The following is a 17980-nucleotide window of genomic DNA, read 5'->3' as shown; positions in this document are numbered from 1 at the left end:
ATTAATTATTAAAAGCATCTAGATAATTAATTGGCCGTACGATCATAGATAATAATATGCATTTTTGTTATGTACGAGATTCAGTACGGAAATATATTTTTACTGTGTACTGATATGTGTTTTTATTATGCACAAATATATATAATTAATTCATGACTATGTATGAGATATTTATAATATCTGCATAAGTATGTGGAGAAATTAAATAAATAATGATTTTTCTTGAGTCGTTGTATATATATAGAATTTCCAAAACCCAATATACGAACCACAAATTTAAATTTTTAATTAAGTTAACAATTAGTGAATAATAATAATAGAAAATTTCTAAATTAAATAAAGTCCTTTTGCTGAAATTTAAGTTCCACCATTTAAAGTAATATATTGAACAAGATTAACCGTTTTTAAATTTACAAGATAGTTAAATTATAAAATAGAACTAGTGTGTATTGCACACTTAAATATGTGTGTAAAAAATAAGAGAATTATATTAAATAAAAAAGAGAGATATAAAAAATGAAAAAATTAGGGTGATGAAAAACAATGGATAAGGGAGAGAAAAGAGTTATCTATACAAGAACAAAAATAAAAGTATAGAAAGAGAAAGAGTTGACACGATCCTAAAAATGTATTTATTAGTTTTTTCATTTAACAAAAGTTGTTTTTAAATCTTTGTAAGTATTTTCCTTGTTTTCAAACTTGTGAAAGAAAGGGAAAAAAAAACACTTTTTACTTACGATTGCTTTGATTTTTTTAATCAATATATATAAACTTTATTTTGATCAATATTACTCAACTGATGAGTAATATCATATATCTTTTTTTTTTTCAAAGGAAATCGATTGTCATTTCATGAAAAAGAGAATCAGCAACATGAAGGACCACAAAGCACCCATTACGGAAAGGGCAGTTGAGCATCAACATAATTTTATAACAATCAGAGACCATTTCCAATGGAGATTGAATCAGGCATTCCATAACTCTCTTGTTCCCAAATCAACATGACAACCATTGAGTTTTCAACATAGAATTGCAATATGGAAGAAGGCTGCATGTTATGTTCATGATCGGAGTATTCACCTGCCTTGTCAAATCTGCTGAAAATTTTAGTGATAGTAAGGATGTATATTATGATTTGTAAATGAAATTTTAGAAGTTTGAAGATGCATGAGAGTAAGTGCTCACCAGAACCTAGTAAATCACGCGGTACATGATGAACGTTGCAACGTCGTTCATAGAACGGATGGTTTTGTTCACCTTCTCATGGAAATAAAACTAAGAAGAAAAAAAATTGGTTAGGAAATTAGTGCAAGTAAATTGTATTTCATGGAACACAAATAATTAGAACTCTTTAAGAAAAAATATATACATTTAAATCAAATATATAATATTTGAAGAACACAATATTGAGGACATCTAACTTTGACATCGTTTAAATACTTTATGACTTCACAAACTACTTTTTGAAAATAAATAAAATTTCTCTCTAAACATTCATATCATGAATGATGGATTATACAGTGCAGCATGGCTAAGAGAAGATCATAAATATATAGCTTGTCACATGATGAAAGCAAACAGTTGGTTACTCTTATAATGTAGAAGTATTTCCATATTGTTTATAACTATATACTTGTCTATGAAATAGTGTCATGTTGATTTCAATATATCTTTGTCTACTTGACAAAAAGACACGTGTACTTAAATTAACTTACATTCTTTCTTTATCTACTAAACTAAGACTACTATAATTATATTAAATAACATCTATTCTATATCTACTTAAACTAAAATACACGAAGTGAAGAGACATGTATTGTTATATTAACTACCGTATCTTCTGTATCTACTTAACTAAGAGACACATAGTTGTATTAACTAGTGTATCTTATGTATCTATTTAACTAACAGAGACTTAGTTAAGAAATGGGTGCAGTTATATTAATTAATCTTCATCAACTTAACTAAGAAACATGTGCGGTACATTAATTAATGTTCTTTTTATATGTACTTAACTAAAAGATGCATGTCGTTATATTAACTAATGTACCTTTTCAGTTTTGGTGGTTCCCGTGCGTTTTCTAACCTCAATCGTCCATCTCCCCTCCAGTCGTTCTGTCATTGACAACGGATACTTACTTTCCATCTCAGGATAGACTTCCTCCAGTATTGGGAACACCACCCTCTGCCCAAGCTGGATTTCTTTGGCTTCCATTTTTTTTCTGTTCAAACTCTCATATGGTAGTAAAAGATAATATGATGCCTTTCCTGTTGCATTCTTTGATACAAGAAAAGAAGAATATAAATAAGAGAGTCATACTAATTTTTGCTATTTCATACATCTCAAATTTGATCTTATGTAGTTTCTTTTTGGTGTAGCAAAAATGTTAGGATATGAAAACTTGTACTTATCCACATTCAAATTAAATATGCAATATAAGTGTATGGTCATTTGTTATATTAGAATTGCTTCTTTCAAGATTTTCTTATAGTGGATATAAATAAAGTGTGAATTATTAAAGAAAAAATTAAACCAACCTCTAACATCTCCAAAATATATTCGGACTGTTCCTCGCATCTTAAAAGTCGGAGCGAAATTGCTTTGGATTCCACTATCATAGATGCAGTTAGATCTCGTTTCTTCCTTTGTGAAGATCCTGCATTGCTTGAACATACCTGCTCCTGCAAGATTGAATTTTAATTCTTAGTTGATAAGTAAATCATAAACATAAAATAAAAGGGTGACAATGATTTGTAATTAATGTGCCTTTTTTTTCCCTTTATGGGTAGTTTGCTAGAGGTTATATATATATATATATATATATATATATATCATAACTTACAAAATCATAGATGGTTAAACGATTAATAGAATCAACATATTCAGGTATCAGTTGACGACATAACAACTATATGCATGTACAAATTGTTCATCCCTTAATTTGGTTTGACTGGCAATAGATTTCCTCTAATTAAGTTCTATTTCAGTGTATGTATTTACTGTACAGCATCTTTGTCAACTTGTTGAATTCTTATATCAAGAGTTAATTCAAAACAAGCAGTAAATAAATATAATACTTAATTAAATCTGATCTTAAAATAAAAAATATTTTAGTAATTTATGTCATCAAATTTATTGATTTGATTGAATTTATAACAACTTATCACTATTTTAACCTAATTTCACTTGAACACTCAACTTTTAACAATTCTAGATTTAACACTTTGTAATTCCCATCCACAATGCATTAATGTTTATCAGTTTAAAGAAAAAAAAAGACAAGAAGAGAAAGAGAGAGTTTTAAGATGAAGAAAAAAGAATCTTTCCCACAGATTGAACCGTGTGACATCCCTCCCCCCACCCCACACACACACACACCAAGAGAGAGTGAGAAATACAAAAAGTATTATGATTGAGAAAAAAGAATTTTTTCCACAAATAGAATCTCATATAAAAAAATTAGGTAAGCCAATTTTGATTTTTTTTTTTGTCAAAAAGCTTTGTTTCAAATTCAAAGGAAAAGCCAAAAGAATTGTCTTTCCACTTTCAAGATTGAGCAATTTTAAGTTTTAAGTCAGTACTTCTTATAGAATTTATATTTAGAATAACAGATCTAAACAAATGAAGAAGAGTGAAGATCACACACAAGTAAATTTATTTTTTGAAGAAAAAATAAGAAACAAAATGAAAGAAAGAAAGATCTACCGTACCTGGTGGACTCTTGGAGGCACTTGTGATGGCGGTGCGGATGGGGATGGGGGTGGGGGTGTCGGAAAATTAAAATCCAACGGCTCCGGGAAGAGCACACCATTAACTCTCCAACATCCATAGAAATTATCTCTCTCAAATATTGTCTACAAGTTGAGAAATTAACATTGGTTAGAGTTCATACAAAACTATAACATAAAATTGAAAGTTGAATGTAGTTGAATCATTGAGAAGATCTACATTGGTTTCTTCGTTTGACCCGTGCTCCATTTTTTTTCCTTTGCAGAAAGAGTTTTTTGGAGAATGTGTGTGTAGGGGGGGGGGGGAGAGAGTTCTTTGGAGGATGTGTGTGTGTGTGGGGAGAGAGAGAGAGTGAGAGAGAGAGAGAGAGAGAGAGAGTAGAATGCGTGTGTGTGTGTGAGGGGGGGGGAGAGAGAGAGAGAGAGAGAGAGAGAGAGAGAGAGAGAGAGAGAGAGAGAGGAGTAGAATGCGCGTGTGTGTGTGAGTGTTTTTGTGTAAATTTAAAAAAAGAGTGAATGTAATACAGACAATTCTGAGTAGAATGCGCGTGTGTGTGTGTGAGTGTTTTTGTGTAAATTTAAAAAAAGAGTGAATGTAATACAGACAATTCTCACAATTTTATTTAATGATATCTATACTCACTTACATAAGATATTTTCATAACAAAGCGTCAGGATGATGCCACGTTAATACATTGTATAGACATAGCACTATCATTACTGTTTATTATCAAACACCAAAGGTAGGCAAATATTTTTTAAATATAATTTCTTACAGATCCTTGAATAGATGACTAGAGTGAAATTACTAATTTACAAAAGATTTAAAGCCTAAAAAATAAATAGAAAAATCAACAACAACAAATATGCACAACTTTAATAGGAAATATAAATATATTTATGACACATGAAACTGTGTCCAAATTCGAAACATTTGTAATGTTGCAATAATTTTAATAATATAATTTAACTAAATCGCAAAAAAATTACTTTTATATAAAAAAAAAGGGTCCACCATATAATTTTACAGACCAAATCTACTCACTAGCCATATATAAATAATTTACCACATAAATTAATAGTAAGTATAGTAAATCATATATATCACATGAAATGACTTTTCCATAATACCCTGCAAATGTGTAGGCAATTTAAGAGATTTTTAGTAAGGTCTAATGTTGAGATTATTAATGACACATAATTGAAATTAAATTTTATGTATGTAGACTGTATTTTCTATTTTCTATTTTCTATTTCTGCTATTATGCTGTGGATTCTAAATTAACTGTGATACTCTTGTTAGTTCAATAGAAAGTACGAAATTTTATGTGTCATTATCCGAATATTAGTAATCAAATAAAATTAAACTTAAAGTAAAAAGTAGTTGTCGATTATTTTTTGTAGCCAAACGCAACTACAATTTAGTCGCATATAGAAACAAATAAATGTAGTAATTATTAAAAGTATATAGATCATTAATTGGCCGTACGATCATAGATAATTAATATGCATTTTTGTTGTGTACGGGACCTTCAGTACGGAAATATATTTGTACTGTGTACGGATATATAATTTATATTATGTACGAATATAATTAACCCATGACTAGGTATAAGATATTTATAATATCTGCATTAGAATGTGGAGAAATTAAATAAAGGATGATTTTTCTCGAGTCATAGTATATATATAAAATTTCCAAAACACAACATACAAATCATAAATTTAATTTTTTAAATAAATTAACAATTAGCAAATAATAAAATAGCAAATTTCTAAATTAAATAAAATCCTATTGCTAAGACCTAAGTTCCACCATTTGATGTAATCCTTTATGCAAGTTGCATAAATCATTTTTGCGCCTAAATCAACTTTCTAAATATAATATATTGAAATGGATGGCCAGATTAGATGTTTTTTATTATATACTCTATATGTACACAAACATTTTATACATAAATAATAAATAAATGTAAAATAAAAATTTGCTATCTAGAATAAGTATAATAATATATGTTATATATACACACATATTGAGAGAGAGACAGCCCACTGCTGCGGAATACCGAAGAAATCAAAGCCGTAATTTATCACTAACGTATCACTAACGAGATTAACATTGGTTAGAGTTTATACAAAATTATAACATAAAATTGAAAGTTGAATGTAGTTGAATCATTAAGAAGATCTACATTGGTTTCTTTATTTGACCCGTGCTCCATCTTTTCTCCTGTGCACAAAGAGTTTTTCGGAGGATGTGTGTGTGTGTGGGGGGGGGGGGAGAGAAAAACAGAGATAATAGAGAATGCAAGAGACAACAACAAAAGAGTGAGTAAGCAACTGATGAGTAATAAATTGTGTGTCTGTGTGAGTGTGTTTGTGTAAATGTACACTGACTTATATAAGATATTTTCATAACAAAGCGTCAGGATGATGCCACGCTAATACATCATATTGACGTAGCACTATCCTCACTGTTTATTATCAAATAAAAAATGTAGGCAAATATTTCTTAAATATAATTTTTTTCCTGGTACTTGAATAGATGTCTAGAGTGAAATTGCTAATTTACAAAAGATTTAAAGTTTAAAAAAAAAAAATCAACAACAACATATATACACGACTTTAATAGGAAATATAAATATATTTATGACACATGAAATTGTGTCCAAATTTAAAACATTTGTAATACTGCAATAATTTAAATTACTTTTATATAAAAAAAAGGGTCCACCATACAATTTTACAGACCAAAGCTACTCACATAAATTAATAGTAAGTATAGTAAATCATATACATCATAAAATGACTTTTCCATAGTACCTTGCAAATGTGTAGGCAATTTAACAGATGTTTAGTAAGGCCTATTATTGAGATTAATGACACATAAATGAAATTAAATTGTAAGGATGTAGACTGTATTCTATATTTTCTATTTCTGCTATTATGGCGTGGATACTAAATTAACTGTGATGCTCTTGCTAGTTCAATACAAAGTTTCAAACTTCATGAGTAATTATTCGAATATTAGTAACCGAATAAAATTCAACTTAAAGTAAAAAGTAGTTATCGATTATTTTCTGTAAGCAAATTCAGCTACAATTTAATCGCATATAGAAACAAATAAATGTATTAATTATCAAAAGCATATGGATCATTACTTGGCCGTACGATCATAAATAATTAATATGTATTTTTTTATGTACGAGATTCAGTACGAAAATATATTTATTGTGTACAGATGTGTGATCTTTATTATGTACGAGGTTCAGTACGGAAATATATTTATTGTGTACGGATGTGTGATTTTTATTATGAATAAGATTCAATACGGAAATATATTTATTATGTACGGATATGTGATTTTTATCATGTACGAATGTATATAATTAATTTATGACTAGGTATGAGATATTATTATGCATAAATAAAGGCGTCTTAGCCCAATTGTTCTGCATATTACGCTGATGGCGACAAATGTTGTGATTTTACCTTTTGGAAATTTATTTGAAGAAATACGTAAAAAAACAAAAAAGGGAGTCTGCACCGCACACAAGGGGAAGAGCTGGGGCAATCTCTTTGCCATCTCTCCCTTGAAACAAAAATATATATTGTTTTTACGGTTAATTACATTTTGTCATTCAAACTATGATTGTTTTTATACTTTGACATCTAAATTTTTTTTTGTGTCAACTTGCCATCTTAACTTCAAAATCCTCAAATCCAAAGTCAAGACTATAGCCTTAATTTGGGATTACAGGTGTAAACCCTTAAATTAACGTTATAGAAATTTAAATCAAGTAAAAGGGGGATTTACAAGAAGATTTTACCTTTTGAGTTTGTTGAATACATTCTTGCAGAAAATAATACGAGAATTAGATAGAGATCGTACCCATTTTTACCTATCAAATATATAATTTTATTTAAAATAAGTTATTAGTATTTTGATTTTCAGACACAACAAAATTAGCACCACAATGTCATCTTGAGTTTGGAGTTCTCGATATATAACTACAGAACTATTAGACCTCGACTAAAATGGTATTTGCTTTAATATAAATTTCTTATAAAATAAATGGTATATTACAATCAAGGGAATTATATCATTAGAGGTGTTCGACAACATTTGCAAACACGAAATTTTGCATTACACCCCTTACCTACCATAGGGAAAAGAGGTGTGGACAACATTTTTGGTGAAAATAGCCAATATTGAGATAAATTAATTTTTTGTTCTCTAAACTAGTCACTAAATCACTTCTAATACTCAAAATTAGTTCTTGACCAAAAATGTCCCTCCGTTGATTTTGATGGTCAACTAACTTTAATAATTTTAAAAAAATTTAGAAACCAAAATTTTCTTGATTTATTGAATTTTTACCATAATTTTCTTGATTTATTGAATTTTTCAAGAGAATTAAAGCTCGACTATTTTAAGCATCAACAGGGCCTTGTCAGATTGATACGGTTATTAAAATCTCACAATCAAAAGTTGCAGGTTTGAATCTCACGATTGTAAATATATATATTTACTTCCATAGTAGTTTTATGTTTCTTTGCCGTTTAAATGTATTTATTGATTTGAATTGTTGATTATTAAGTCATTTTTTTTTTAATTTGAATAATTCCAATGATGTAATGAAAACTGTTTTTAACCTCAGTTCATTGGCCTATATTAGGACTTTTTGTGATAAAATTTCTCTCTTTATAAGTGACTCTTTTGCATAATTGTAAAATAATAATGTTAGAAAAAAATATATTTTATTTTGTAATTTTTTATATCATTACTTTTAACTCGTCATATAGCATTTTTTCATTCTTATTTAAGGATTTTATCTTTCTTCTCTTCTATCTATTTTTCTTCCTTTTCATTATATTATTTTAAATGTTTCATATAAATAATTTTTTTACAATTTTATTTTTAAACATTTTAATTGCACGCATTTAAGAATATATTTTTTATTCTCTAAAGATCTAAAAATTTTAATTGAATATTTCAGTTTAATTTGATACTTCGTAGTTTCAAGAGCAAATAAAGGATAATATCAAAGATTTAAAACTTACAATAATTAATGGAGATGCGGGGGATCGAACCCCGTGCCTCTCGCATGCAAAGCGAGCGCTCTACCATTTGAGCTACATCCCCACGGTTGTTGTACTTAACTCAGTCGTTACTCAAATTAAGCTAGTTTTGATCAAATACTAAATGTAATTGGTTGAAATCTCATCTATTTTAGATTAAAACTTAAATTTGTATTCATTTACAAAATCATCTAAACATTATTTTATTTTCAAAAATAGTATTTATCCATACAAAATTCTATCTTCAAGATCAAGAAACTAATTCAATTTGTAACACTATAATTTATTTTTGATTTTAACCATAAACCTTTGAATCCCTCTTTCATTTTTCCAAACTTACATCACTCTCTCATAATTTTGAATTATTTAATTATCTTGAAAAAAATCTAATTAGTTGATTTAATTTTAGCAGAAACTTAATTTCTTTTTTATTTGAAAAAAGATAATTAGATAAAAAAATAAAAAAAAAAACTATATTCTCAAAACTTTGCATGAAAACAAGAAAGCCCTCATCCTTTTTTTTTTTTTTTAAGTACTTTTAGGATTCATCTTTTTATTATTAGGTTTTTTATTCTAATTATTCAATGATCTGTTATCATGTGTTTTTTGTTGATTTTGCAGTTAATTCTGCAGGTGAAAGCCATGGGAGTGAAATATGAGATAAAAACTTTGTAAAAAAATCTCATCTCATTGATTGGAGCTGCAAAAGCTCTTTAAATAACCTCTCTACAAGCGGGATAGAAAGCAGAGCAAGAATGGCCTTCAACTGACTCCTAACAACCTAAACTAATAAAAGGTAAACGGCACTAACTAAAATTGGAAAATGAAAACACGACTTATATACATGTTACAAAAGTAGACGCTCCACCTGCTTTCTGTAAGGCTCAGGATCCAGCAAAGCTGGTGAAATCTCAAAAGAGAGCTTTAAGCCCAACGGTAGAGGTGTATGAGCTGGTTGTAAGTTGATATAGGATTTGTTATGTATCTTATGGTTAGCACTAGCTCAAATATAGCTTATGTTGTAAGTTGCTTGAGTAAATATATGCTTAATGCTGGGCTACCTTATTAGGATGCTCTTAAATGGTTACTTAGGTATTTAAATGGTTCTATGAATACTCACTTAGATAGTAGAAAATCAATCACATCATATGTGTTTATTTTGTGTGATGCTTGCATAAGTTGGAAATCACAACTCCAACACATTGTTGCCTTATCTACAACTGAAGTTGAATATATTGCAACCATCGAAGCCTTTAAAGAAGCAATTTGGCTAGAAGGACTGTCTAAAAAAAAACGTCACAGTATTTTCTGACAGTCAATTTGGAATTTAACTCTGTAAAAATCTTGTCTTTCAAGATAGAATTAAACACATCGATGTTAGTTATTATTTTAATAGAGATATAGTTGAAAAAATTATTAATTTAAAAAAGATTGATCGAATCTAGTCATATAGATATCGGAACTAAGTGTTTGCCAATAGAAAAATTTAAAACTTGTTTTAAAATCTTGAACTTAGGATAGCAAAATTTTCTTCAGTATTCTTTGCATTTTTTAAACCAAATATATAAGTGTCTATATTATTTTGCAGGAACCATTGTGGTACCCCGACGAATGGCGATGATGAAGCCAGATCTGAATGTGGACTTAGTCCCTCTTTAAGGTCCATGGTCCAAAGTGGATAATGTTAAAAATATGGTCTATGTCTCCTTTGGCCTAGTCCAAATACACCACTCCCTCTCATTTGGATGGCTCTGCCCACTCCACTATCTAGATCCATTCTATTTAGCTCAGCCCAGTTTTGCCACCCAACCCATTCACCCACCCTGGCTCCTCTTCTATTTATACGTACTTCTACAGGTAAAAAATCCTAACCCTAATTTATTCTGGCTCTTCATCTCTTTCACCTCTCTCTCTCTCTCTCTCTTCTTGGTTTCCTCCTCCGCCGTTCTTCCCTCTCTCCCAAATCAATATCTTCCCCTATATATATTTTCGGTGGTTTATGGTGATTAGGATAACTAGAAATCTCAATCTCTCTCTCTTTCACTCCTTAAAAGTTCTATGTGAACATTTCCTTAGTGAAAATCTGAATGGTCCTAAGTGGGCTGAGCTTTGGTGGTTTGTATGGGTTTAGTAATCGTGAGAGGTTGTCTTCCATGGTGATTTTGGACTCCCATCTACCTGATCTGGCCCTTGAGCCAAATACTCTTTTCTCTTCTCATGTAGATCTGTTGATATTATTTGTTAATATTTTTCTATAATATTGGTGAGTATAAGGATTTTCTAAATCCACGATCTTCTGTAATAGTTTATTAAGATTTTATATTTTGGGCTCACTACTGTGGATTCTTCCAACAATAGCAAAATATCATTATTTTTTTTTTTTTGGTAGTGTCGCCATATCTCTTAATCTATAAGACTTAAAATCAAAACAACACCAACCACACAACCAACAGTACGAACAATTAGTACCATGAACTCAAACAAAAACTTCAGTACTCCCACTCCCAAATCTTACACAAAAACCATACACATTAATAGAAAACAACAGGGACGATCGTCCCTTTATTATTAAGACAACATAGCCAAGAAACGACAATCTTAATATCTCCATGATCAAAACATTCAGGCACAGACATGAGGGTTGGCAGCGAGATACTCCTCAGCAGCCTTGTAGAGCACCGCAGCCTGTTCCTTCCCGGCTTTGATCTCCTCATCGTTCAGCTCGACGTCACCCTTGGTGTGATACTCACTCTTCTGCTTGATCACACACCCTCCGTCTTCCGTGGGCTCGAATTTGAGCTCGTAGCAGATCTTCTCGAACTTCTCCCCCAGCACGTTGCCTTCGATCAAAGTGTACTTGCACACGTAGTTCTCGGTGTCAACTTCGTCGATTCTGTGCTTCACGTACTTGAAATGAGAAGCTGTCAAATGAAGTAATGATCAATGACCGAGCTACAGTTATATCTGTTGTAACAACGGAGAGTATAATATGGCTTTTAAATATGATTAATTATTATGGTTAAAAGTAAAAAATTATAGTCGATACTAATTAACCACGGCTCCGTAACCACTATTAGTCATTGTTTCTATAGGCAGACCAAAACATTTGCTACAGCTAAAAGTAAAAGAGAAGATCATAATCGATAATCGATAATTTGTGTTTGTGTGGTACGTCGAAAAAGAGAAGATCAACGAAGGGATAGTTTCAATATTTTAATTGACTATACATATTTAGTGATAAAATTTTTAATTTTGTCAGAATAATAAATTTTATAGTTTTGATAGTAATAATTTGTGAAAGTTATCATTATCAAGAACTAATGATAGAAAATTGAAATCAATTAATTAGTGACATCTGTGTACTGATGATTACAATAATAATTCGTTTCCAGTATAGTTATAATATTATAAAGTTGGTATTGTAAATGTGTCATTAATTATTTATTTATAATGATTACTTTGTATAAATATTTTGTTATTAATTATTATATTGCAATAAAATTAAAATTATTTCCATTTAATTTATATTTTTAAAATTAATATTTTATAATTAATATTGTATTTTATCGTAATGATAATTTAGCGGAAATAAAAATAATTATATGGGTGAGTAGGAAAATTAACCTATCTATATCCATAAAAAAAAAAAAATCGAAAAGTCAGATTTTCATCACAATTAATCAACCTTGGTCATAATTTTATTTATGGCCAAAATATTTATCATTGTTTATGTTTTGAATTCACTTTCAAACCAATGGCTAGTAGCTATTGCACAACCATGATTAATTAGCATTTGTAACGATTTTCTTTACTTTTAACCATGGTTATTAAATATAACGACGACTAATAGCTATCACAGAGAACGTTGATTTTTCGACTTACCGTCGTGGAAGTTTGTCTGCATGACACATCCGGGAGTAACACCATGTCCTTCAACAGTCTCAATGCTCTTGATGTGCTCGGTGCATTTGGGGACAACCTCGTGCGAGTCTGTGACCAAAGCCCTGAAGAACCTGGATGCTGAAACCTTGGATTTCAGTTCATGGAAGAAAGTCTTGACACCCATGTTTTTTGATGAAGAAATTTGCTGTAAGGAAGTTGATATGCTTTGAGTTGTGAGGCAGATCAGAAGCAGGAGAGGGTGTTTTATAGGCAGTGTTTAGGACGAAGTCATTGTCAAATTTGAACAGCTCATGGGCCAAAAATTTCAAACGTTCGATAATGGAGTGCTGTCGACTGCTTTATTTAATCTTTGAATTCTTTATTTCAACTTTTGCGATGGCTGCTAGGATATCAACAGATGTTCGTACTAGGAAAAATAAGAAAAAAACAGATGTTCGTATTAGATTGTCACAGTGGACCTGTCATGTCCGGAGACAATCGTTTTCTCCAACACACACACTAATTTTGCCATTTGGGATAAAAGTATTATGGCAAAGGATTGTTGAAAGTTTTAGTTCGATCTGAATTTGATCAAATCCATCTCAACTATATATGAGTGTGTTAATATTATCCACCACAGAATATTTGCCATGATAATTTTAGTTCAATTCTTACATTATAATCAATACGGCTTAAAAATTATGGTACATTAATATTATTTAATACAGTCTAATCAACATTTGCCATGGTAATTTTAGCTATAGCCAAAAAAGATTTGCTATGATTTTTAGTTGTGTTAATGTTTTGACCTTACTTGCAGAAGCAACGGCTAGTAGTCATTGCGCAACTGTATTATATTAGTATTCGCCACAATTCTTCACTTTCAATAATAGTAATCAGGCATTATAAAAAATAATCTTTTTTAGTTAACTTTTAAAAAGTAACGAAAGATTAGCAGATCGTATACAAAACAAAGTTCTTTACTAGTAAATACCAGCAACACATGGCATACTCAAAATATCTGTGAAACTATTCAAAAATTATAAATAATAAAAAACTTCAATAAATAAAATTTCACTAATGTTTTTATTAAAACGAATATAATTTTAAAATATAATGAGAGAGAGAGAAATAAAAGAGAAATTACAATAGTTTAAGATAAAAATAAATAATATCAAAGAAAAAGTATAAAAATTCTTGAATGAAAGAGGAAAAAAAGGTATAGATAAATCATAATTGAGGCGGTGGGATATCCATAGTCCTTTGTTTTTGTTGGAATTTCCGACATAGTGATGGGCTGCTGAGCCTTTAGCCGCCGTGGACCCCTTGTGGAAAACTTGAAACAAACCTTAAACTCAAAAGACAACATAGACCGACGACGATTCCCATATTTAGACCAAACTCCAACTCTATTATGCAATGCTTACAATTCCATTTGCGTATGTTGATCAACTCACCAAAAAGCAAACGAGAAAAAGAGAACAAAACAAGAAAAAAAAAAAAAGATTTTTTTCTCGTTAATAATGATAAATAAATTATAATAACTCATCTTCGTATACTTTAAATAATATATTTATATGACTAATATCGATAAATAAGTTACATAACTGACATACAGTAAGAAATATGCCCACAAATATATCCGGTAAAATTCAAATCCATAATCTCAAATTCATTCATAAAATCTGAGTTTTAGCTTTAATCATTATGCTAAAAATTCATACCAAGAGAAAAAGAAAGGGTTTTGAATAGGAAAGTGTACATATTTTATGACTAGGATGCCACCAAGAACATCTAGAATTTGGATAAGGTCGGAGAAAGCACCGAATAGAGTTTGGCTTATGTAGAAAACAACAACAAGGTAATTAATTAATTGTCCTATACAGTAAAATCTCTATAAATTAATAAATTTTTTAAAATAATAAAATTTTTCGGTCCCGACTTGGGCCTTTGTAAAAAATCATCAAATTCGATAAGATAATAAGATAATAATTTTTCGAAAAATTCCTTTATAAATATTAGGTCCCATTAAAACTCTAAATTAATAATTCATAAATATTATAATTATAAATATTATGGTAATTTGTTAAAATATGAAGCCTGTAATACTTTACGCATTTGATCATTCATGGATGATTTTGCGATGGCTTTGAGATGAGAAGACATGGTTGGGTGTCATGAATTATTTTATTTTCATATTGAGATTTATATAGTATATGTTTCATTCATCATGCATTAATATATTTAATTGGCTATAATAGTTATTTAAGTGCAATGAATTACTATAAACATATATATTTAAGTAATCTCAATGAATTGATACATGCATCTGTGAATATAATAGTTAATTGTATACAATGAATTGATATTATACATGAATATATTTAATTAGTTACAAAGAATTGATTGATGCATGAATATAATCAATGAAAGATATATGAATTCATTTATTTTCAATACATATGTACTAAATTTGCTTAATTTAAAAAGTCTCTCTTTTAATTAATAAAATATTAATTTATCTCTTTAAATTAATAAAATTTCATGGTCTCAAGATTATTAATTTGTAGAGGTTTTACTGTATATATTAGTGACGAAATATTATATGATTTCGAAATCGTCATTGAAAATTTATATTATGTAAAGATAATTTTAATTTTATCATTATGTAGTTACTAATGACAAGAATATTTTTTGTATGTATAAAATTGTTATTGTAGATAATTAATGACAAGACAGTTATAGAGACAAAACAGTATAATATTGGTATTATTGTTACTCTATTGTATTGTATTATTTCTGTAGCTTTGTATAGTGATACATTCTAAGCGAAAACATCATTTTATATATATTATTGATATTACATTGTGTTGTCACTGCACTTGTGTCATTATGGACATGTTTATTTGGTTGGACTAGGTTAGACTGGACTAACAATTCAGGATAGTCCCAAGTTTACTTCGAATGATCCAAACTTGATATTATTGAAGAAGCCCGACGTTGTAGCTATTGTTCATGTGATTGTTAATCCGAATTTAAGAGGTGGATTCGACTATCCCACCTCCTCTAATGGTGTTAGGTCTTTTTGGATAATTACTGTTATACTCTTCGTACGTAGATCTTTAGGAGCGTTTTATATTACTATTGTCATATATCACTTCAAATGATCGCATGAAGTAAGCAATAGATTAGATAATTACACTTTTTTTTATCGCGCTGTTAAGAAAATGAAGTAAACAGAAAAGACATGTTGTTAGATAATCATATCCCATATATAATCACACTCGACGCTATCATTCAATTAACTCATCGCCAAGAAAAAACATGCTCTAAATATTTTTAAGGGACAACTTTAGATACAATGTTTTGTTATTAATTATTGTTGTTAATAATAATTTGTACAAAATAAACATCATTGATAAAATTATGAAATTCATTATTTACAAATTTTTATCACTAAATATATATATATATATATATATATATAACTAGTGATAATATTGAACTCGTCACTTAATTCTTTTGTCGCTATTTTTCTCTTTTTTTTTTTAGTGTTATTTGAGTCTCGTCCTGAAAAATTAATAATATAATTATGAAACTAGAGAGACAAAAATATTGTTGTCATATATATGCGGTGTGTTGTCTACTAGCAAAGTTAGCACAAATAAAGTGACACGTCTCGTTTTGTAAAAACGATGGCTATATGTACATAAATTGGGTACAAAAGAATGTTAGATGCACTGTATTTTGCGGGTAAATCCTATCTTTGATCTCATGTGTTAGGGTTTTATTTTTAATTAAAATTTATTTATTATGATTTTTTCATATTTTATTTTATAAGTTGAATTGTTTTTCTAATTTTAGTCTTCACCTATATTTTTAGTTCAATAATTAACAGAGCGCTGTTAGCATTTTTTGTTAATTATTAAACGAAAAATACATGTAAAGACTAATAGTAAAAAAAAAATCAACTTATGAAATACAAAATAATAAAATCAAAACAAATATCACTAAATTTAAAAAAAAAAAAAAACTCTAATATATAAACTTAAAAATATGATTTCCCAATTTTTGCTAAACCAATTAGGTTCCTGTCTAGCTCCTTAGTGTAATTAATATGTTATACTCATTCATGAAGATTTCCAAATTATCTGATATTAGTCACTGTCAACTATTGACTGTTGTCAAGAGAAAATGAAAATAGTTGTGATGTGAAAAAATTGCGTGGGATCGAAGGGATGTAATCTTAAACATTAATATATACCTGTCCTTACAGAGATTGGTTTTCATCACGACTTAATCCACTTTACATGAAAGTGGTTAGGGTTTTCTAACATCATCAGAATTGTCATGGGCTGCTAAGGTTGAAACTGTCAAAAGAAAATCAACTTTATTTCATCATCGTCATGATGTTGATGTAATTGATAATTACTCGGTCGGTGGGTCAAATCTTGCTGGATTTCCTGTCCAAGATTTAATACACCTACCGTTCTACTTCGTCCACTAGTTCTATGCGTGATTTATGCCCTCCACCATTATTGCCTCCACGTGTTAAAGAAAATCAAGTGATATATAAAATTAGGGTTAAATTCATTTTCACCCATGTGATATATAAAAATATCAACAATTCCCTTATGAAATTTTTAATATCAAAAATCACCCTCATATTATGAATAAATAATCACACCGCTCCCTGATTAATTTTAGCCTATTTTTTTTCGAAACAATAACTAAAATACCCCTTCTACTCAACTGGTCAAACTATTCTTATTATTATATAATTATTTTTATTTATATTAAGCATAATTCAATACTATTAAAATATATTTATAATATATATAATTATAATTTATAAAAAATATAAATAAAAATTATAAACCCCATCCCCCCCAACCCGGCCCCCACCCCGTCTTCTTCCCCCCGCCTGCAACCCCCTCCCCCACCCCCACCCCTCGCCTGCGACCCCCTCCCCCTCCCGTTCCCTCTGCCCACTGTCCTTCTGGGCGATCGGCGTCGCCCAGAAATGGAGGGCGATAGCATCGCCGTCGAAAATATGGGCGACGGCCATCGCCCTCGCTGCGTTGGGCGATGGCCGTCGCCGAATGGTGAGGAGGGGCGCCCTCCTCTTCAACAGCGGCGGCGGTTGTAATTTTTTTATATAATTTAATTTAAATAATATTATATAAATAATTAAATAAATATTATATAAAATAATATTTTATTATTAATAAAAATATATAATATTTAATTACATAATTATTATAAAATAATATTTTAAATAATCATT

At 29.6% G+C, this 17980-nt stretch overlaps 2 protein-coding genes and 1 non-coding gene across 3 annotated transcripts; all 3 read right to left on the bottom strand.

Moving 5' to 3' along the window:
- Window positions 1-898: 898 nt before the first annotated feature.
- LOC148788809 (uncharacterized) lies at window positions 899-4017 on the bottom strand. Its single transcript, XM_088879139.1, has 6 exons — window positions 3950-4017; window positions 3712-3855; window positions 2539-2682; window positions 2051-2278; window positions 1186-1275; window positions 899-1097 (listed from the first exon to the last, which is right to left on the bottom strand). The coding sequence occupies exons 1-5, from the start codon at window positions 3977-3979 to the stop codon at window positions 1192-1194; spliced, it is 630 nt and encodes a 209-aa protein (XP_088735265.1). The 5' UTR covers window positions 3980-4017; the 3' UTR covers window positions 899-1097; window positions 1186-1191.
- Window positions 4018-8802: 4785 nt separating this feature from the next.
- Window positions 8803-8875, bottom strand: TRNAA-UGC (transfer RNA alanine (anticodon UGC)). Its single transcript has one exon. It is a non-coding gene; the product is annotated as a tRNA-Ala (tRNA).
- Window positions 8876-11277: 2402 nt separating this feature from the next.
- LOC105158618 (pathogenesis-related protein STH-2) lies at window positions 11278-12954 on the bottom strand. The gene is made up of 2 exons (XM_011075428.3): window positions 12694-12954; window positions 11278-11732 (listed from the first exon to the last, which is right to left on the bottom strand). The coding sequence occupies exons 1-2, from the start codon at window positions 12875-12877 to the stop codon at window positions 11434-11436; spliced, it is 483 nt and encodes a 160-aa protein (XP_011073730.1). The 5' UTR covers window positions 12878-12954; the 3' UTR covers window positions 11278-11433.
- Window positions 12955-17980: the final 5026 nt, after the last annotated feature.

The sequence above is a fragment of the Sesamum indicum genome, linkage group LG3 (assembly GCF_026168435.1).
Source record: "Sesamum indicum cultivar Baizhima isolate 11 linkage group LG3, ASM2616843v1, whole genome shotgun sequence".
In the NCBI taxonomy this organism is placed as follows: domain Eukaryota; kingdom Viridiplantae; phylum Streptophyta; class Magnoliopsida; order Lamiales; family Pedaliaceae; genus Sesamum; species Sesamum indicum.
Note: the sequence above shows the minus strand (reverse complement) of the source record. Positions and strands in the feature narration are given on the sequence as shown.